The sequence below is a fragment of the Diabrotica virgifera genome, chromosome 5 (genome assembly GCF_917563875.1).
Source record: "Diabrotica virgifera virgifera chromosome 5, PGI_DIABVI_V3a".
In the NCBI taxonomy this organism is placed as follows: Eukaryota; Metazoa; Arthropoda; class Insecta; order Coleoptera; family Chrysomelidae; genus Diabrotica; species Diabrotica virgifera.
Genome location: NC_065447.1, coordinates 250,092,688 through 250,114,919, shown reverse-complemented (window position 1 = coordinate 250,114,919; position 22,232 = coordinate 250,092,688). Strand labels below are relative to the sequence as shown.

The 22,232-nt window shown below is 33.8% G+C and overlaps 2 protein-coding genes across 2 annotated transcripts in view; one reads left to right on the top strand and one right to left on the bottom strand.

The window, feature by feature from the left end:
* The window catches only part of LOC126884812 (short neuropeptide F-like), a 270,988-nt gene that overhangs the window by 56,672 nt on the left and 192,084 nt on the right, over window positions 1-22,232 (top strand). The window lies entirely within an intron of this gene.
* LOC126885603 (uncharacterized) overlaps window positions 12,141-22,232 on the bottom strand; it is a 147,812-nt gene continuing 137,720 nt past the window's right edge. The window contains exons 2-3 of the mRNA XM_050652206.1: window positions 12,282-13,416; window positions 12,141-12,167 (exon numbers count right to left, since the gene is read on the bottom strand). Coding sequence (XP_050508163.1) covers window positions 12,141-12,167; window positions 12,282-13,043 — 789 coding nt within the window. The 5' untranslated portion in view covers window positions 13,044-13,416. The remainder of the gene's footprint in view (window positions 12,168-12,281; window positions 13,417-22,232) is intronic.

The window sequence follows — 22,232 nt, the reverse complement described above, 5'->3', positions numbered from 1 at the left end:
TAAGTTTCGAAACCGGTAGAGGTGCTTGCTGCACTCTCTGATTGGACTAGAATATGATGCGGCTGTATTTTCGTTCTGTAACGAAATTGAAAATGGTTACTCATTTTTGACAAATAATCAACCTCAAACAGTCAACGTAAAAATTCTGGTTAACATTAAAATGTTAAATTTATAAGTTTTTAAAATTTTATAAACTTTATAAAATCCTTAAAATCAGCTGTAGACGCAGTAGTACCATACCAATGTAACGTGACACAGGGTGGCGAACAAAATTTCGACCAATCACGTGCCGAATTACATACAATTTTTGATACCATAACTTGCATAGTGTCATACAAGGCACAAATGTACGTACAAGAAACGATACAAGAAAATGTATATAACTTTCTAATATCAGAAACGATATTAGAAATGATGCAAGAAAATGCATAGTGTCATACAGCCTTTATATTCACCAAGCAAAGGTTGGGAACTTTTGCGAACCATTGTGTTTTGTATAATAAAAAATCGTAAATGTGTTTTTCCCCGGATTGTAAACACTATAGTGAAAGAGGTATACGTAGGTTCTTCGTGTTTCTAAAGAAGCTGGTTGAAAAAAAGACGTGGATTTCATTACTAAGGTAAGAAAATAGGGAAAAAAAGAACTGAATTTATCGCCCGTGGGGGAGGGCCTACAAATTATCCCACCATGAGAAGCACTGTCGAAATGTCATATCCCCTCCGTGCCAACTCTCCCAGCGGATATAATTATTGTTCATATAAATCTCTTCTACCGGCATAGTTGTTTGATTTTTACATAAAACTGGGTTGTTTGATCCAAATTTATATTGGTCTTTTGTTGTTTTGATGTCAATACGTCATTGTTAAAGCTCACATTATAACAAAAGATGCATTAGTAAATCAAAAATAATGTTTTCATGGAACACATAATTGACTTAAAATGTTTTAGATCAACGTTTTAATTAGATTTGTATTGTATATTATTGCCTTTTAGTATGTTAAATATAGTGCAAATCAATTATATTGTATTGACTTTATTGGTAATTATTTCATCAAAGCAAAGCTAATATCCGAGGATGGATTGAGCGATTTGTAGACTAAAAAATTGTAGTTTGTAAATAGTTATTTATTGAAACTACTATGAATAACCAAATGTATTAAATTATGATAAAATATGGTCCAATTTCTGATAAAATGTGGTGGAGGTGTTTCGATAGGGGAAATCTGTAAATTGAACATAATAGACTCCCAAATAGCTGCAGGTTAAGTATAGCCATGCGTATGTTAAAGAAAGGATGTAAGCAGAGCAATTCTACTTGCAAAAGCATTAATTTTTAAAATACAATTCTGAAACTTGTCTCTGTATTGTTAGGTCTTGTATATGTCTTCTAAGGATTGAGATTTCCTAAGTTAGTGTGTCTGGTTTAGATTCTTTGGAAGGCTTGACTTTTGAGATCGTTCGTCTTAGATTTGATTTCTCTTGGCTTCGTCAGTACTTCGGAATTAGTACTTAGAGAGATGGGTAAAAATTCTTCTTCTTTAAGTGCTATCTCTGCGACGAAGGTTTGGCAATCATCGTGGCTATTTTGACCTTTGGGGTAGCTGCTCTGAACAGTTGTTGCCTTGGGCCGCAACCAATCCATTCTCTCAGGTTTCTTCAACCAGGAAACGCGTCTCCTTCCTAAGCTTCTCCTACTTTCTATTTTTCCTTGAATTATGAGTCTCAAGATGTTATATCTTGCCAGATCAATTCTTGAATTTGGATTCGATACGCATCATAGAAAAAGGAGACTAAAATACAATTAAACCAATGGGCATAAACCTTTTCAGTTTAACAAAGTAAGTTATCAATCTAAGTAACACAGAAAACGACGATAAATATCGTTTCCATACCACCAGATTAACAACAGGTGGAATATTTTCTTTGGTTACACCTCCTCAGATTTTTAAAATTTATAAATCAAACAGGATGCCGAGGAAATTAAGATGAGATAATTTTCAATAATTCACAACTAATCTGCTCAGATTGGTAAAAGTTCAAACAAGAAAGATTCCTTAGTACTCAACAAAAGAGTAAATGAATTAAAAATGTATAAACATTTTCAATTTCTTTGCAACACGAAAATGCAGCAGCTGCATAATACTCTGGTTAAATCGGAGAGTGGGATATCCTCTTAGGAGGATATGTGACTACTGATGAGGGGGAAAAAACCTCCGAAACCGGTATAAACACTTCCTGCACTCTCCGATTTAACCGGAGTATTATGCAGCTGCTGCATTTTCGTGTTGCAAAGAAACTGAAAATTTTTATACATTTTTTCTTTTCAGTTTAGTTACTGAAAAAATGTATTATGTTTTAGGCTTCAAAAGGTAATTTGAGGGGGGGCGAACTTCAGATGCACATTGTAGTATTTAATATAACAAGTAAAATTTAGTACATCAACCGATGTGCAAAATCGTGAGGTTCGGATATAGATATATTAGTATATAGCAATACTAGTGGTGGTATTTGATACTGAGTTTGTATTATTTGTTTGTCTACGCTTATTTTGAATTATATTAAACATAATATTTCAATCGATGAAAATTTAATATAACCGAGGAATGCTTAAGTGCATTTTAAAAGGTATTATAATGGTATTACCACATTTCTAGATTGTTTTTAAAAGGAAAATATCGAATTAAAATTGATTTTCCTAAAAAAACCATTCATTATAAAAAAATAGAATTATAGCGAATATATTTTAGATTATTTCATTCATAGGAGATTCTGACCAATAGAAAGCTACAGAAATCTGAATTAAATCGATAATTTTTGATAATCTCCCGTCGTTAAGTATATGACTTTCAATCGTCAAATATTTATAAAAACTGTGTGTTTAATGGTACTTACATAAATAAATTACAATAAAATTTTGGTTTTGAGCAGTTTTATTCATGAAATAATCGCAACAAATTGCACTCGACCTCTGAAATTAATATAGAATTTTTGCTCTCGTGACACTTTGACATAATTTCACTCGCCTTCGGGTCGTGAAATTAAAACTGTCAAAGTGTCACTCGGGAAAAATTCAATAATTTCAGAGCTCTTGTGCAATTACTACTGATAACTTCCAATAGGTAGCTGGAAGCGTTTTGGAAGCAAGTGGTGCAAAATAGAAAACACTGGAGTGAATTAATTGGAGGAAGAATATGTCCAAACTTGCATACTTTTTATAAAAATATCACTAGTCTATCGGAAAAAACTAACACTAATAAATTCTGCAAAAATTGTAAAAAAAAATAAAAATAGTGAAAGAGATATGAGATGATCTGACATTATTGCAAGATTATGAGTAACCTTCGAAGTCAAACAACTACAGAAAATGCCAAGAGAGAATGGCTAAACAAATGCCAATATGAATTATATCTAAATCATTTTTTTAACAAATATTGTAGTCCACGTTAAACAAATAGCTAAAATCTTATCTTTAGACTCGCACAGATGTGTTTATTCCTTTGGTCTTCCATCTCTGGATTACTTTTACAGCCCGATTATTTGGCATTATTTTTAAGTGAACAAGCCACTTTAGTCTTTGTGACTTTATAAATCTAATATCTGCGCTCTGCATTAGTATATCGAGTTCGTAGTTCATTTTAATTCTCCACGAACCATCGCTGCAATGGGTTGGTCCAAATATCTTTTTTAGTATTTTGCCGTCAAATATTCTCAGTTGATTTTCATCAGTCCACGTTTCACATCCATATGTCTAATTGCTGTCTTGTAGATTTTAAGCTTAGCTTAGACTCACGATTTAGTAACTTACTTGTCATTAAGTCTTTGTATGCATAAAAGCACTTATTACCGCTAAGTGGTATAGTAACGTTGTTTTTGTCATTAATTATTGAGCCTAGGTAGCGAAAAGGGGAGAGATTAAATGTCCAGCAAACGACGGCACCGTTGCCAGATTTACCTTTTTCCTTTTAGCGGGAATTTTAAAATTAGTCTAATGCCACTTTGGTTTTAAAACAGTTCTGTATTCTTAAATTTTAATATAACCTTACTGTTACAAGTAATTAGGATTATTTTATTTACATGTAAATATTGGAACAAGTATTGTACTGTGCCATAATTTAAAACTCATGTTGCAGTATTTTGAAAAAAAAAAAATGAAGCTCAATAGAAATATACTTATACAGTACAAAATTATTTTTTAATGGGAATGGAAATTTACGATTTCAAAGGTGAAAATGTGTTGGGATAGTATAGAGTATAGATGGACACTTTTTTTATTTTAGTATTAAGTGCACTTGCATGGTTACATAATTATTCAGAATATTAATAAAATTACTAGTAATTTGAATTAGTTTTAATATGTATTATAATAGTATTAATTCTCATCATGTATCTGGCTAAATAGCTAAGCGCTAAAGCCACAAAATAAAAAAAATTGAAAAAAACATTCTTAGTGGCCTAGCACCTTTACTTTGCCTGGGGGCGAGGTGAGTTAATAAATTCTATTTTCTTACTGCAGTCATTTTGTGACGGCTTAAGAAGTTACATAAATGATGTCTTTAGGCTGTGAAATTTTAACCGTAGAAAGACATCTTTATGACTTGTATTTACATGATATAGTAGTCCAATAAAATTGTCCAAAATAAACAAAAAAATTGCGAAGTGGCTGTAACTTGGTATAGACCTTTGAAAATGTATATATTTCAAGAAACCAAAGAGTCCCTAGCCATAAAGGCTGTGCTGGATTGGCCACGCTTAACCTTTTGCAGTACAACGGGCCTCTCAGAGACCCACAAGTAAATAGTACAATATTTTGATTTTTTTTCATGTAAATCTCTATGAATATAGACAAGTTTGGTAAATTTAGCATCCTAAGATCTAAAATAATAAGAAGTAATATAATTTTTTGATTTTTTTTTCAAGTAAATCACTATCAATATTGACAAGATTGGTAAATTTAGCATCCTAAGATCTAAAATAATAAATAAAGATATAGTACCATAATTTTGTTTCTGTTAATAATATTTCTGTTAAAAAAAATTTTTCTTTGCGCCTTATCGTAAAGTATCCGTTTGTAACAAATTTGTTATACTCAGATATGTCCATTTTCTCTTTCAAGTTTGCCACGCTCTGCAGATAAATTTGCCCACTAGCGTGGAAATAAGGTATCATTAACTTTATGGTGTACATGTGTTTTTCCCAGTCTCCAATTCTTTCAGCTTCGATGAATTTTTTCAGCAAGGTTACCATATTGAGGTACTGTACCCACAACTTTGCAGTCGGACTATTCTCTTCCACTTTATCCAACTGTTGTTTGAATTTATTCGTAATGTTGTGTAGTAAATCTATTTCTTCGATCGTTTTTCTTACTGGAGGGTTGTCTCCGAAATTCAAAAATATATCTGCGATAACATTACATGCTTCGTCGTTGAAATTTATGTCATTTAATACACATTTTGCAAGAGACAATTGCACTAATAAATGCCCTCTAATAGCTCTAGCATAAGCATATCCTGTTAACATTTTGTCAACTGAATTGGATGCGTAGATAGTACTCAGTAATTCTTTCAATCCACTACCCTTCATTATCAAACCAATGCAGCCTATAAATGACATTACCAAATGAAATCCTCCAAGTCAGATTATAACATTATTCAGAGTCCAGCTCCGCGGAAAGCACTACGTCAACAGCAGTCATGTACAAGGGTTGATCAAACGTGGTCTGAATTTGCAGTTCCTTGGAGTTTTCAACAGTCATCATTAGGGACGTGTAAACGGTGTTGTAATCACTTGGTGGATCTATTATAAACGGCAATAATTGTATTTTCGCCTGATAAAAAGATTCAGTAGACGTGATTGTTTCCATATGTCCTTGCCATCCAGCAATATTTTCGAATGTTTTCCATTTTCCGCACATCCACAATACATCATACACACTTGGAACTTCATCGTATTTTTTAAAAGGAAACAGATCATCTAAATTCTGAAAAAGAAGGTTCTTCAATCCCATTCCGTCTTTTTTTTCAGACACACGAAGTTCAACAATACCTTTTTTACCGACAATTGCAAACTTCTTTAACTTTTTGCGTCGCTCAATTACATCTGAAGAGTATGCTATCGAGGTAGCCGGGGTTATGCATTGAACACCAGCCATGTTATGGAACGTATTGTAACCATCAATTGAATTAACGTTGAAATCGCAGTTACCAAAAACAAATTGGCAGAATGCTCTAGGCTTAATTACTTCTGGTGGAGCCATTATTAGTGATGCTTCGAGGATTTGCACGTCATTATAACTGGAGCAAATACCCAGCTTGGATAGCATTGGCACTAAATTTTTGGAACCCATCTTTTTATAAATAAATGACGCAATACTTAGTTGTAAAGGAGAATTAAAAGAACGGGGCTTAACTGCAGATATTATAGAATGTCCTATCATAACACATTTTTTTTAGTAACTGTGAATTAGATTTTCGTTTATCCATGATGACTTTTTCCAAAAAAAAAAACATTAGGGAATCAGGAACGTTGTCTTCAATGTTACTCAAAAATTCGGTGCTCCGAGGATAAGATGTGTTCTTATAAATACAATCAATGATGTCAGATTTTATGATTTCGGCTGCTTTTTTATCAACTTATATTTTATAGTTGTTTCATGCGGTACATAACCTTCGATTTGTTTTATTAACTCGTGTAATGAGAATTGACAATCGTCACTATTTTATAAATAATTATAAATCGTTTCCATAGCAGATGTTACGTCTTCTGACAAGGGGCGCCCAGACTTGATACTTTTCTCTCGTTTTACTCGAAAGGATTCTCGGTAGCATTTATCGTGCTATACAGCTTTTTCTGAGACCAAATCTATTGCGTTACTTATACGCCCCTTGACATCTCTTCCCCATTTGTCATTTCTCTCATTAGCGTGTTTTATCATACTGTTTTGGGTACTTACATTGTCGACAGTAGTGATTGACATTCTTCTGCTTACCGGTAATTTTTTCTGTTTTTCTTTAAAAGCTTCATCTATTTTTTCAGTACAAAAAAGCATGTACTTTTCAAATCAAATGATGATTCAGATCTTAATTTTTTTTTGTTGGTGACAATTTTGACGTAGATGCTTCATCATCAAAAAATATCTTCTTCGCCGCTTTCACGTTGCTTGGTCTTGTATAATCTTTCCTACAATTTCTGTGGACAACTATCAAATCACTTTCGCTGAGTAACTGGTGTTTGCCATCTCCTCGTTCTATGCTGCAATTGATTAAAGTTTGTATGGCTTCTAGACCAACCGTTACAGCATCATCTGAAATGGGTTTTTCACAAATAAAACACTCATTGTTTTCAGTCTTATTGAAAAGTGTTCATGCACATACAAACCCACCCACAGAATGTTTAAAATGCACAATAATAATTGTTGATTGTCAAGTTTTTCTAATACTGCTCAACCGAAATATCTTACAACAAATAATACTAGACGCACACTGTTTAAAAGACAACTAACCAATACGCCGAGTACGCAAGCATTTGGTCGACTGACTGCCGGTGACCGTTACGTAGTTGGGGAGGGGAGCGCCGGGGTCTTTATACCTGAATTTCGGGTCGAGCACAACATTTAATGCTCGGGACTCATCGGATTTTTCAAAATAATGTGTTGGTTTATGAGTGTAGAAAGTTACAGCCACTTCGCAATTTTTTTGTTTATTTGATGATTTACGGCTTAATTTGCCTGTATTATAGGGCTTTTCACTCAGTCATTTGTTTCGAGCTTCTATCATGTGTCACATAATATTAATATATCTACGTCGTACGTTATTGGTATATACCAATGATACAAACCAAAGACGTATGACGTAGATACATTAATATTATGTGACTCATGACAGAAGCTCGAAACAAATGACAATCGATGAAAAGCCCTATTGGCGTCTGCATATCAGGATCCGGTAATACTATATTATTTATCTATGATCAGGATATTGCTGGGTGTACACAAGTAAACAACACTTTTTTGATTAAAAGGTTTATTTCATTAAATCAAAACTTACATGGATACAATTTAAATAAGATATTTTTTCTATTTAAGGCAATATAATATAAGATATATATTTTAGTATAACTCTCCTACATTAACAAGCTTTAACACATTCAGTGGCCATGACGTATGGGTAGCATCACGAAGGTTTTACGGAAAGTACTGACGACACATAAGTTATGTGAGTAGTACTGTGTAACTAAATAAATGATTTAAGTATGTGGTACCAGCCAAGTGGAGCTTGTTCGAGATGGGCACCAAACATGTTAATCTGGTCATGCACAGAGACTTATACTATAATATGTTATATCTCATATTGCTCACTATTGTAATGAGTGAGTCTGCATACACGAACTATAATATATTATTATGGTTCTGTGTATGCAGGCTTACTCATTACTACTGTAGTGAACAATATGAGATGTAATATTATGAGATATACCTATTATATATTATGGTATAGCTCTCCATGAGTGCCAAGTTTTAAACTTAACTGATAACAACTAATGGATACCCTTTTATCCAAAATTTTATGAAAATTTTGAATGGTCATATTGGTATTAATTGCACAACCCCTTCCTATAACAATAGGCCCATTGTTGGATGTTATTGCAGTAGTTCTACTGGAAATACTTACTAAAATTGTATGTATCTGCATCACTTAGAAGTCTACCCAAAAAGCTATTAATACTCTCTAAACCATCATTAATACATCTTGTATACATAATAGGATTTTTTCAGAATCAGATATTTTATTAAGATTTACTTACCATGCCCTATCTATGTGCCAGGCACTTAACAGTCTATTAGGAGCAATACCCATTACATTTGACGAGGCATTGTAAAAGGTGTCGCTTATGCCTGATATGAAAACATTTGACTATACATATAATACCAACACAGACATGTATTTAAAAAAATTGGTAAATTAAAGTAGGTATCTTTTCTATTTGAAAATAAGAACGCAATACAAAATCCATTCCCAAATTCATCTTTTACTAATACTGTTATAAGTTCAAAGTCATAGGAATTGAGCCCATGAGTTCCATCGATTGCGATAAAGGATTTACCAAACTTAATTAACATTTCCTTTTGGCACAGTATTAAGGAAAATAAGAAATAAATGTTAAATTCAGAATGAATATCCATTAGTATGCCCCGTTGTTTGTAAAATAATATTGGACATGAGTCTGTAAGCATTCAACCCAAAAATAAACACTGGTTGCATCATCATTGTACATATACCCATCTTTCAAATCAATGCCATAAGAGAGTTTAATGTTTGTGATATCTTTTCTTGTAAGTAAATCAATTCTTTTTAATTCGCCTCCTATGCTATCCTGAACAGTCTGAAGTTTACTAAAAAAGTAAAATATAGGTAGTTTGAAATACTACTGAAACACACTAGTTTGAAATTGTAAACTCTAGTAAATATTCATGATTAATATTTAAAAAGTGGTTTAGTGGTAACATTCTTGTTCTAAATTATATTGTGTATATCGACGGCGGAAAGGCAGGACCTCATAACTGAAAAATTTGTATAAAATGAGTTACTTCGGTTTTCACTTTAGAATAAGTGTATCAGCACCTATTAAACAGCTTTTAGAGCTGGGAAAGCCTTTTGGAAGCCTTCCAGAAACTTTCCCAGCTGTAATCGCTGTTTAATAGCTGCCGATACACTTATTCTAAAGCGAAAACTGAAGTACCTCATATTATAAAATTTTTTCAGTTACGAAGTCCTGCCTTTCCGCCGTCGATATGCAAATATTTTACTTACATTTTTGAAGAAAGTCTCGAAATAAACTTTGAAGAGATATTTATCTGATTTTGGTATTTATGTAAGTGCTCTATATCATCCTCATGCCCGTAATGTGTTTTAAAATAGTTTCAATATTTTTAGATACTCTTATTCGACTAGTACACCAAATAAACATTTTGCAGGATCCTTGGGATTTTAAAGCTCTTTATCTATCTTGTTTTGTAAAATAATTTTTTGAGGATCACATACATATACATTCATAATAAGATGTTTCATGTTCTTGTACTCTTGTTCTCTTTTCCTGTGCCATCCATACAGTGGAAATCTAAAAAAAACAACATAACAGGTGATTACATGGGCAGTTATACTACTTACAGCTTACTTTGTATCTAATCTATTATCTAGTATTACTCTATTAGTATCTACCTCATGGACCTATAAATAAAGAACCTATCTTTATTTATAGGTCCATGATCTACCTACATAAAACTATCTTTGAAATCTAAATTTTTGATATCAACATCAACCTTAATACTTAAAAAATCAATAATAATGTGGAAGTTACACATACCTACCTAAAAGTTTTTGAATTGCAATTTTATCAACTGGAAAAGACTGCAACATAATGAGTTTTAAATTATGACAAAGAACGATATTTATTGTTTCAATTTACGTGTAAATAAAATAATAATAATCTTAATCACTTGTAAAAGTAAGGTTAAGATTTTTGACTTGAGAAAACAGAACTGTCAAATTTAAAACCAAACTGCTATAAAATTTTAAAATTCCCGCTAAAAGGAATCTGGCAACATTGCCGTCGTTTGCTGGACATTTAATCTCTCCCAGCGAAAAGTAGGGTTATATTCGTAGGTATGGTTGTTTACCTTCAGATTCTCATGTAGATCCGACTTTGTGCACTCCGTGTATTTTGTTTTACTTTCCATTTATATATAAACCAAATGTAGCAGCTTCCTATTTCAGCTCTATAGCTTTTTCACTTAATACCCTTTTGTTGCAGCTTATTATGAATACAGCCGTTCATATCTAATTCAACAGCTTCCTAAATTAGATTAAAAAGTCTTGTTGATAAGGCATCTCCTTGCCTAACTCCATTTTCAGTATCAAATGGCTCTGTCATATCTCCATCTATTCTCAACATGGCTTTGGAACACTCCAAAGTCATTTGTATAACTTTAACTATCTTATTGGTTATCTCTAACATAGATAGTTGCTTTAACATCTTTTGTATATCTACTCAATCAAACGCCTGTTTCAAATCGATATATAAGTTGTAAATTGGTATGTTATATTCAACACATTGTTCATATACAGCCTGTATATTTTTTACGTTTTGAAGTCCTTAAGATATAGTGATTATTAAATCCACGAGGAAAATAAACTTCCTCTAGCTGGCTGTATACCATAATTCACAAAAATACCAAGTTTTTTGTAAAAGGTATATATTAAAATACCCCAAATAAGGGTTACAATACAAAACGTTTTCAGATTAAGGAATCCATCATCAGTGTTTAAAAGCAAAAAATTGCATGCCTGAGCCACCAAAATGTATTGGGTAAAAACCCTTTAAATGTAAATGATATGGTTGTCTTACATATTTATAAAAAGATCATCTGATGTTAAAGATATGCCTGGATGTTACCCAGGGCAACACAGGACTCTTCCCACGTGGTTGGAATTTTTTTTGGAGAAAACCCTTTGAAATCCAATATGTGAGGTTTTCTCCAAAAAAAAATTCCAACCACGTGGGAAGAGTCCTGTGTTGCCCTGGGTAACATCCAGGCATATCTTTAACATCAGATGATCTTTTTATAAATATGTAAGACAACCATATCATTTACATTTAAAGGGTTTTTACCCAATATATTTTGGTGGCTCAGGCATGCAATTTTTGGCTTTTAAACACTGATGATGGATTCCTTAATCCGAAAACGTTTTGTATTATGACCCTTATTTAGGGTATTTTAATAATATATACCTTTTACAAAAAACTTGGTATTTTTATACTGATTATTGTTTACGTGATATTCTCTATACCTAAATGCCATAATTTCGGAGTTATTGCTACATTTATAAAAAAAATAAACAAATTATAAAAATCAATTTTTTCGGCCCAGATAGCCATTATTTTAGGTTCTTTGGATCATTGGGAACAAAAAAGGTCTTCTGTAATTTTTCTTCAAAGTTAACTGTTTCCGAGTTATAAACAATTTAAAACTGAAAAAAGTAGAAAAATGACGATTTTCAAGGTTTAAAAACACAAGTAAAAAAAAAATGATTTTTAAAATTATGATGTACCTAAATTCAAGCTCAAACCTTCTTCTATCAGCTTCCTATAAGAATTTTTGGCACATTTGATTCTAAAACATCGTTTTTTAATTGTACTTACTTACTTACTTTCCGTGTCCGGAACACCAACAACTTTAAATTCTGTATTTCCAATGGTTGGCCACATAGATGGCCCTGTCACTTGCTATAATTAAGTCTTGTTCTGTGCAGGTCTCTCTCATCTCTGTGCATGATAGTAGATGCCGGCTGGTCTGAACCGCGCCACAGTCGCAGGTATCGTCCTCCTGGTATCCCCATTTTTTCAGGTTACTGGCACAACGTGAAACGCCGGTTCTTAGTCTGTTTAGCGCTTTCCAAGTCGGATACGGTAAATTGTGTCCAGCAGCCATTTCCTCCGAGGGAGGAAAATGTGTCGCGGTAGCTGACACTTGCCATAGGTGTATTCGGCGCGTCTCTGGCGCTTCGGGGATGGATCTTGATGTTTTCAGGAAGCTTTTCCGAGATCTTAGTCTGCTTGGCTGAGTTTGGTGGTCATATAAGGGGTGTCTTCGGTCCGTCTCCTGCTTTTTCCGTTCTACCTCTGACGTGACCTTCCTCCTGATAGGTGGTGGAGCAATTCCAGCAATGGGGTATACCTCTTCGATAGGTGTCGGTTTCAGGCAACCCGATATTATACGGACCGTTTCATTTAGAGCCACGTCGACGTTCTTTGCGTGAGCAGAGTTTGCCCATACTGATGCTCCAAACTCCGTGGCCGAAAAACATAATGCCAAGGCAGAAGTGCGGAGAGTGTGTGGTTGTGCTCCCCATTTTGTATTAGTTAGCTTGCGGATGATATTATTTCTGGCACTTACTTTCTTCTTGACATCTTGACAGTGGTATCGGTAAGACAGAGTTCTATCCAGACGGACGCCAAGGTATTTTGGCGTCTTGTTGTGTTCCAGCATCTGACCACGCCATTCCACCTCCAGCGACCTTCGGGAATGCTTGTTTCTCAGGTGGAAAGCACATACCTGGGTTTTTGTGGGATTGGGTGTCAGATGGTTTTTATCATAGTATAGAGCTAAGTCTCCCAGGGCATCTGTCAGTTTCACTTCGACTTCCTTGAAGGTTCTTCCCTGAGCTTTCACCGCTGTATCATCAGCGTAAATAAATTGCCTTGCTTGTTGGTGTATGGGTTGGTTGTTGGTGTATATGTTGTATAGAATCGGCGCGAGGACACTTCCCTGTGGTAGCCCATTTTTTTGGTCCCTCCACCGACTGTTCTTGGACTGGAGCGTTACGTAGAAGCGTCTATTCTGGAGGAGACATTTCACTAACCTTGTTAGTCGGGAATCCTTTGTAGTTTCGTAGAGTTTTGCGAGTAGCCGTTAATGGTTAACTGTATCATAGGCGGCAGTTAGGTCTATGAACGCTAATCCTGTTATTTCCTTCCGTTCAAAACCATCTTCAATATGTTGGGTGAGATTAAGAATTTGACTGCAGCAGCACTTTCCGGGCCTGAATCCTGCTTGTTCTGGAATAATTTTAGTCTCCACATATTCTGCGATCCGGTTCAGTATCATTCTTTCAAAGGCCTTGAAAAGGTGGCACAAGAGAGATACAGGTCTAAAACTCTTTGTATCCGCCGGATCCTTCCCTGGTTTTAAGAGGGCTACCACTCTAGCTTTTCTCCAGATTTTGGGGATTTGTAATGTACGGATGCAGCAATTCATCATTTTTACGAGCCACTCTACGGTTTTTAGTCCAAAGTTCTTTATTTGCTCTGTTCGTATGTCGTCCAGGCCAGCCGTTTATTATCTTTCATTTGATGGATCGCGCCTCTCATCTCCTCTAGACAAAAAGAGGTACCTAGAACATCTCTTTCTTCGTCGATATTCCGTTGAGCTCTCACCTTGTTCTTTCTTGATGTCGTCTTACCGTTCATTAGCAGATGATGGGCTATCTGATCGGGTGTGACTTCTGTCATGTTGACTGCCGGAGCAGCGGGATCGTTGCCAAGATTCCGAATCAGCTTCCAGGCACGTCTGCTGTTTTGTTTCATGTCCAGACTCGTGACCAGCTTGCACCACCTTTCCGTTCTGTTGGCGGATATCGCATGTAACATTTCCTTCCCAGCCTGTATTGTCGCTTCCGAGAAAGGGTCTTCTTCATATAGCTGTTCGTATCTTTTAAGTAGGTGTTTAGATTCTTCATTGAGCCCCGCTATGTACTCAGTTCGACAACCTCTAGGGATAAATTTCCGTGATACTTGCTTTACGATTTTTACAAATTTATCGTATGAATCAGGGCAAGGTTCTAGCTGGGAAACTTCTTGATCCAATGTTTCAGAGAATTTTTCCCATTTTGCTTTAGTAAAGTTGAACCTTCTCTTGAAAGGAACAATTTCGTATCTGATTGCCGCGTTGGAAAGACAAATTATTGGTCTGTGCTGTGTCTTTGGGAGGGCGCTTCCAACGATTTTTGTCACCTGGTCTCCAATTCTGTCGCTGAAAAATATATTGTCTGGGTTGTAACCTCTGCGCCATCTTCCGCTGTTGAACGACGCAGGCTGCTTTCGATCGTGAATAAGTTTTAGGTTCATGCTTTCAGCCCATTTTTCTAGTTCTTCGCCATTGGAATCTGTTTCGTTGTAACCCCACGCGACACTGTGACCGTTGAAGTCACCCAGTACGAATTTGATTTGCTGTGATTGAAAGTTATTCGGTTCCTCAAAAGTAAAGTCAGCGTTTGGTGGTTTGTAGATTGACGTTACTGTACAGGAGTTTATCTCCACTGTGAGGATTTCGATGTCATTTTGATCTGTTAGAGATGTGGATGCTACGTCGATATCTGGTCTGACGAAGACTGCGCTACCATATTGGTCGTGTGGTCTCTCCAGTATGAGCTTCATACCCCGAATCCTTGGTCTGCTTCTTGCAGTACCTCTATGGGTTTCTTGAACCAGTAGAACATCGACACCATGTTCTCTGCACATATTAGACAATAGGTTTAATTGTTATTGAAGCGCATATGAGAGGACGGGCGATTGGGCTGCATTAACAACTAAAAAATAGTATTTCAAAATGAAATAAGCTCAAATTACTTATAGGTAACTCATAAAATAATGTTTGAACTTGAATTTAGGTACGTCGTACTTTCAAAAATAATATTTGTTACTTGTGTTTTTGAACCTAGAATATCGTAATTTTTCGATTTTCTTTTTTAGTTTTAAATTGTTTATAACTCGGAAACGAAGAATTTTAGAGAAAAATTACCAAAGATCATTTTCGTTTACAATGATCCAAAGAACCTAAAATAATATTTACACGGACTGAAAAAAAATGATTTTCATAATTTGTTTAAATTTTTTTTTATTAAATGTAGCAATATGTAACTCCAAAATTTTTATCATTTAGGGAATATAACATAAAAAATAATTCTTAAGGACGTCAAAACGCAAAAAATATACGGGGTATTCAATTTGAAATACGAAAGTTCATTAGATTTCCAGAAAAACGGAAGATTTGACAACAATGTAATTACCACTATAAGATCCTCCGCGGCCGTATTAGGAGACCCCTACCCACCAAAATATATAAAAGTCATTTTAGCGGCTTCCGAGAAATGATCGTGTTCCATACCTTTTCGCTACCCTGTATATACCTCTTAACAGAGATGTGTTTAAAATAAAATTAAACATTTAAAGCCTCATTGCCTTCCTTTTCGATTACTCTCCAGCCGAACGAAAATAAACATTAACAACGACTACGCCAAATTAGTTAAGCAACTCAAAACTCGTGGTTTTCCTTTAAAATGTATTCATTCTTCATTCCGTTCTTCCCCTTTCGACAAACTTTAGACAATTCGTTCGAAAGTTAACGAGTACATCTGATTTAATTACTTCTTCACTGCGTTGTTCTTTATATTTGCTAATTTAATTATCAACAGATTCATTCGGGGGTGTCGAATGTGGAGGAAGTTTTAGTTATATCGGTGCTTGAAACCGTTTGTGGAGTGTTAAGTCATCGAGAAAGTTAGGAGTTGAAATTATTAGGATTTTGAAAGACTTTTCATGAAGCCATTGAAAAAATGAAAACGTTTGTTTTCTATACTTTCCCAAAATTTATTATAACTATGTGACTACAGCTGCTTCGGCAGAGTGCCTTTCTCAAGTGATTTAGTTTACTATGGGTTTGACTTCATAAAAGTCTTTAACTGAACAGGTAGGAGTGGGGAGCTGTTTGTCTCGATTTGGTCATTCAGAATTATATCTGTATTTTTTAATTTATTAATTTCCATAGATTCTAATAAAGCTAACTTAAGGCCTTTATTTCGAATATGCAGAATTTGAAACGCTTCATTAAAAGAATGATTTTGATCTAGAAGGTGAAGTGCGTATGTAGAAGTGTCTGTTTTTCTATTGTTGAAAGCCCTTTTGTGTTCTGCTATCCGTTTGTCAAAGATTCTGCCAGTTTGACCGATGTAAGTTTTCGGACAGTCACCACAAGTTAGTTTGTAGACACCACTCTGTAGTTGTTTTCTCTTTCCGCTCTTATTGTTCTTAATATTTGCTTAAGTTGTTGTTAGTTCTGAAAACTGGTGTTATTCTTTTCTTTTTTATGTATCTGGCTATTTTTGTTGTTATCTTGCCAGTATCTGTGATAGAGCAGAAAATACTGGGTTCTTTCTGTGGTGGTGGATAGACTAATTTCAAGGCTTTCTTATGGAGTTTTTGGTTTAAAATTTTATTAATTGTTTGTTCGTTATAGCCATTGTTTACTGCTATTTGTTTAATGATGTTCAGTTCTATTTCGAAGTTATTTTTTTGAAATGGGAATTTTTGTCAGTCTATGTATCATGCTATGGTAGGCTGCTAATTTGTGTTGTGTAGGATGGGATGATGAATTGTGTATAGTTGTGTCAGTATGGGTAGGTTTATGATATAGTAAGAAATCATGTTTGTTGTGTAGTCTGGTAATTTTTACATCTAGAAAGTTTATGGACTTATGCTGTTCTGTTTCTATTGTAAACTCAATATTATTATGAAGTGAATTAATGTATGATAGAAATTGGTCAAGTTGCCTGTTAGTTCCTGTAAAGCATACTAGTATATCATCCACGTATCTCCACCAATATATGGGATATTTAGATATACACCACTGTTTAAATACGGGATATTTAGAAATTGTTGTTTCAAGCTGGTTGAAACCCATATCAACAAGAAAACCGTAACAACAATTTCTAAACATCCCGTATTTAAACAGTTCTTATATTGGTGGAGATACGTGGAGAATATACTAGTATGCTTTACAGGAACTAACAGGCAACTTGACCAATTTCTATCATACATTAATTCACTTCATAGTAATATTGAGTTTACAATAGAAACAGAACAGAATATGTCCATAAACTTTCTAGATGTAACAATTGCCAGACTACACAACAAACATGAGTTCTCCGTATATGATAAACCTACACATAATGACACAACTATACACAATTCATCATCTCATCCTACACAACATAAATTAGCAGCCTACCACAGCATGATACATAGATTGACAGAAATTCCCATGTCAAAAAATAACTTCGAAATGGAACTGAACATCATTAAACAAATAGCAGTAAACAATGGCTGTAACGAACAAACAATTAATAAAATTTTAAACCAGACACTCCATAAAAAAGCCCTGAAATTAGTCTATCCACCACCACAGAAAGAACCCAGTACCTTCTGCTCTATCACATATACTGGCAAGATAACAACAAAAATAGCCAGATACATAAAAAAGAAAGGAATAACACCAGATTTCACAACTAACATTAACTTAAGCAAATATATTAAGAACAATAAGAGCCGAAAGAGAAAACAACTACAGAGTGGTGTTTACAAACTAACTTGTGGTGACTCTCCGAAAACTTACATCGGTCAAACTGACAGAACCTGTGCTTTCAACAATAGAAAAACAGACACTTCTACATAAGCACTTCACCTTCTAGATCATAATCACTCTTTTAATGAAGAGTTCCAAATTATGCATATTCAAAATAAAGGCCTTAAGTTATCTTAATTAGAATCTATGGATATTAATAAATTAAACAACACAGATATAATTCTGAATGACCAACTCGAGACAAACAGCTCCCCACTCTTCAACCTGTTCAGTAAAAGACTTTTAAAAAGGCAAATCCATAGTAAACTAAGTCACTTAAGAAAGGCACTCTACCGAAACAGCTGTAGTCATATAGTTATAATAAATTTTGTGGAAGTATAGAAAACAAAAGTTTTCAGTGTTTTATTGTTAGATAAAATGAACTTCCATCAAGTAACGTCGAATCCATCAATTCCCTAAAAATAAAAACGCAAGAGGATGTAGCGATTACCGTACCATTAGCTTGATGTTACATATTATGCTAAAAGTTGCAACTGAAAGTCATCCATAATCCAATATATCATAAACTGAACAAAGGCGTTAATGATACGCAATTTGGGTTTTGCAAAGGCCTAGGAATTCATGGAGCTTTTTCTCACTTAATATACTAATACAGAGGTGAATGGATGTCAATCAAGATATATATGCCTGTTTTATTGACTATAATAAAGCATTTGACAAAGCACCACATGTTGTTCTGAAGCTATTTTCTTGTGGCATTTTTATAATCAACTATTTTCAATGGGAAATAAGCCACAATTTTACCAAAAAATGATTTTATTAACGTTTTGACACCCAAGTAGGGTGTCGTTGTCAAAATACAAACTACTACTAAATTAAACAAAAATGTTGTTGCTTAGTAAAAAATTCTTCTAATAATTTATTTAAAGTACGACATGAACAATAATTAATGCATGTCCTTCAATCAAAGAAGATATACTACAATGCCCTCAGAATTATTGCGAATTGATATAATTGCTGCTATAAGCAGCGAGCAAAAGTACGTGTTAACGAACAGCTGTCAGAGGAAATTAAAATCAGATGTGGGGTGAGACAGGGTTGCATGTTGTCGCTAATTCTTTTTAATGCCACTCGGAAGAGATTTAAAAAAATCTCTTGAGGGTGAAACAGCTGCAATAAATGTAAATGGTGTTCCCATTAACAACATTAGTTATACTGGATGATACTGCCATCTTGTGCTAAAAATATTGAGTACCTTCAGAGGCTCGTGACCAGAGTAGCGGAGTATGGACAAGAATACGATCTAACAATAAACGTCAAGAAGACAACATATTTATGAGAATATCGAAAACTCAAAGTAATAACGAGAATCTTTTGATAATCGGAAGCAATGTCGAACGAGTAGATCAATATGCATATCTTGGCATAACTCCACAAACGATTCCTTCCAGGAAATCAAAATCAGAATACAAAAGGGTAGAGCAAATTTGAACAAAATGAGGAGAGTGTCAACTTGAGTTGCCATCGACCGTTGAGAAAACCGTTGAGACCTCCGTGGTCTGTTAAAAAATTGTTAACAACTTCTTTGCTTGAGAGGTAGATGCGGATTCTGCCATTAGAGATTCGTGATGAAAAGAGTACGTTTTTGGGCTGTACTAGTCATCCTATTGCTGTAACGTAGTCATCTAATATTAGTGTGTCCACTGCTGGTATAATAATGGCTTGTTCTTTGGTAGGGAATGTAGCTGATTTCTGTTGGGTAATTGTAGAGTAAGATGGTGTTTGTTGATAGAATAAAATTGGAGGACTCCTGTAGTCAGAAGTACCAGCCATCGAATAAAATTGTTAAATACTTTTTATTTAAATTTTCTTATTTCGTCTCATTATATTGTAATTGGGTCGGTACGACTCTGTACTTACAGAGTATTTAACTTGAATATAAGCCAAAAAACAAGTTTTTGTTAATCGCTTTCAAATTTACAAAACTGTATGACTGGATTGAAATTCGTAATTATGTAATATTTTGATGAAACCGTAAATATATTGATAAAAGTACTTACGGCAATCAAATCACCACTAATAACTAAACTACTGGTTATGTTTCTTATAATTAATTTACAAATTTACTATAGAAAAATGATGAAAAACTTGGAGACTTTTAGGTGTACTTAATTAACTAAGTTTAGTACTGCACTCTCTAAAACAATTTTTGTCAACGTTTCCCTGACTGTATCATTTTAAAGGGTCTTTACCCATATATTTTCAATTTTGGATGAACATCCTGTTCAACACTGATGATGATCTGTATTAAGATCGAAAACGTTCGGCATATGTGATGCAGCCCTTTCAGGCAATTTTTATAAATTATGTACCTTTTATAAAGGATTTTCATTAATATTTTGTGATATATGGTATACTGCCAGCTGTACATGAAAACTTTTTCCTTGTGGATTTATAAGTAGAACCGTTCCAAACATACGAGGGGGAGAGGACTTTTGGCTAGCACTGTATATAATTTCCTGAAAAGTCATTATGGTGTACACAAACCATATTTTATTGCTTTAATTTTCCTTATTTATGGTTTTTATATAATAAAAGCCGCAAGATAAATTATAAAACCTACAGCATATGTCGTTTACGGCAATCAATGGGGACCAACTCCGGGAGCACTCCCTTGGGGAGTATAAGGGGATTTTACAACATCAAAATTTAAACTTAAAATTGGATGTTTTCCAAAAAAATTCCCGTTGCGCTCCCTAATTCTTCTTGCTTGATTGAAAAACAGCCGCCCTCTTTTTAATTTAGTTATATATTAACAGCAGGCAACATTTTTTTAATAGTCCAGAGAAATAAGGTTTTTCTCGTGACACATCCCCCTCCAGGCCGAAACCAAATTTTTTGAGTAGTATGGACATCTATATTATTAACCTATATGTTTCCTGCAGCGGATTTTGATGATATACATAGTTATAAACAAATGAAGATCGAAAAACGGTAAATTTTCGCTTTTTTCGTCTATTACCAAAAAGTTAAGCACTTTAAGCAAATTTGAGAGTAAGAAACTCATAAATCGTATAAAAAACTTCAATATGGCATTTGCTAAATATGTCCAACCTTATTGGTTGCTTAGAAAATTGCAAAATAAATCATAAATATTGAGTTTTTATAAATATTCGTAACTTAGGTAAAAATTAACTTAAAATCTTCTTATTACACGGAATGCCGAGACTTCTTGTACTTAAATTATATTTTAAATTTCAAAGCAATTGGTCAAATAGTTTAAAAGTTATTTAATTTATTTTTCCCAAATTCATTTTTTTTGCAACACTATAAGCCAAAAAATTATGAGGTTACAATTATACTTCGGACAGTTTATGAAAGAAGAACATTTATACTATTACCTTAATTAAAAATAAATGACAAAAAATAATTTTAAACAATGTAAAATTATTTTGCAAAAACATGTCCATTTTTTGCTTATTTATAAACAATTAGAATAACTTTTTAACCGTTACCCGTAGAAAAATTATTTTTTCATATTTAGAAAGACTGAATTTTTATACACATTTAGAAAGAAAAACAACTGTTCTAGGACATTTAGGGACAAAGTTAGCCCCCCCATTTTTTTAATTCACATGTTTTTGCAAAATTATTTTGCAATATCTATAATTATTTTTTGTCATTTTTTTTAAATTAAATTAAAACTGTAAATTTTCTTCTTTCATAAACTATCCAAAATATTACTGTAACTTCATCATTTTCTGACTTACAGTGTTGCAAAAAAAATTAATTTTGGATAAACAAATTAAATAACTTTTAAACTATTTGACCAATTGCTTTGGAATTTAGGGTATAATTTAAGCACAATAAGTCTCAGCATTCCATGTAATAAGAAGGTTCTAAGTTAATTTTTACATAAGTTATGAATATTTATAAAAACTCAAAATTTATGATTTATTTGGCAATTTTCTAAGTAACCAATAAGGATAGACATATTCAGCGAACGCCATATTGAAGCTTTTTATACGGTTTATGAGTTTATTACTCTCAAATTTGTTTAAAATGCCCAATTTTTTAGTAAGATACGAAAAAAGCTAAAATTTAGCGTTTTTTGATCTTCATTTGTTTATAACTATGTATATCATCAAAATCGGCTGCAGGAAACATATAGGTTATTATTATAGATGACCATATTACTCGAAAAATTTGGTTTCAGCCTGGAGGGGGATGTGTCACCAACACGATATGTTTTTTCCTTAT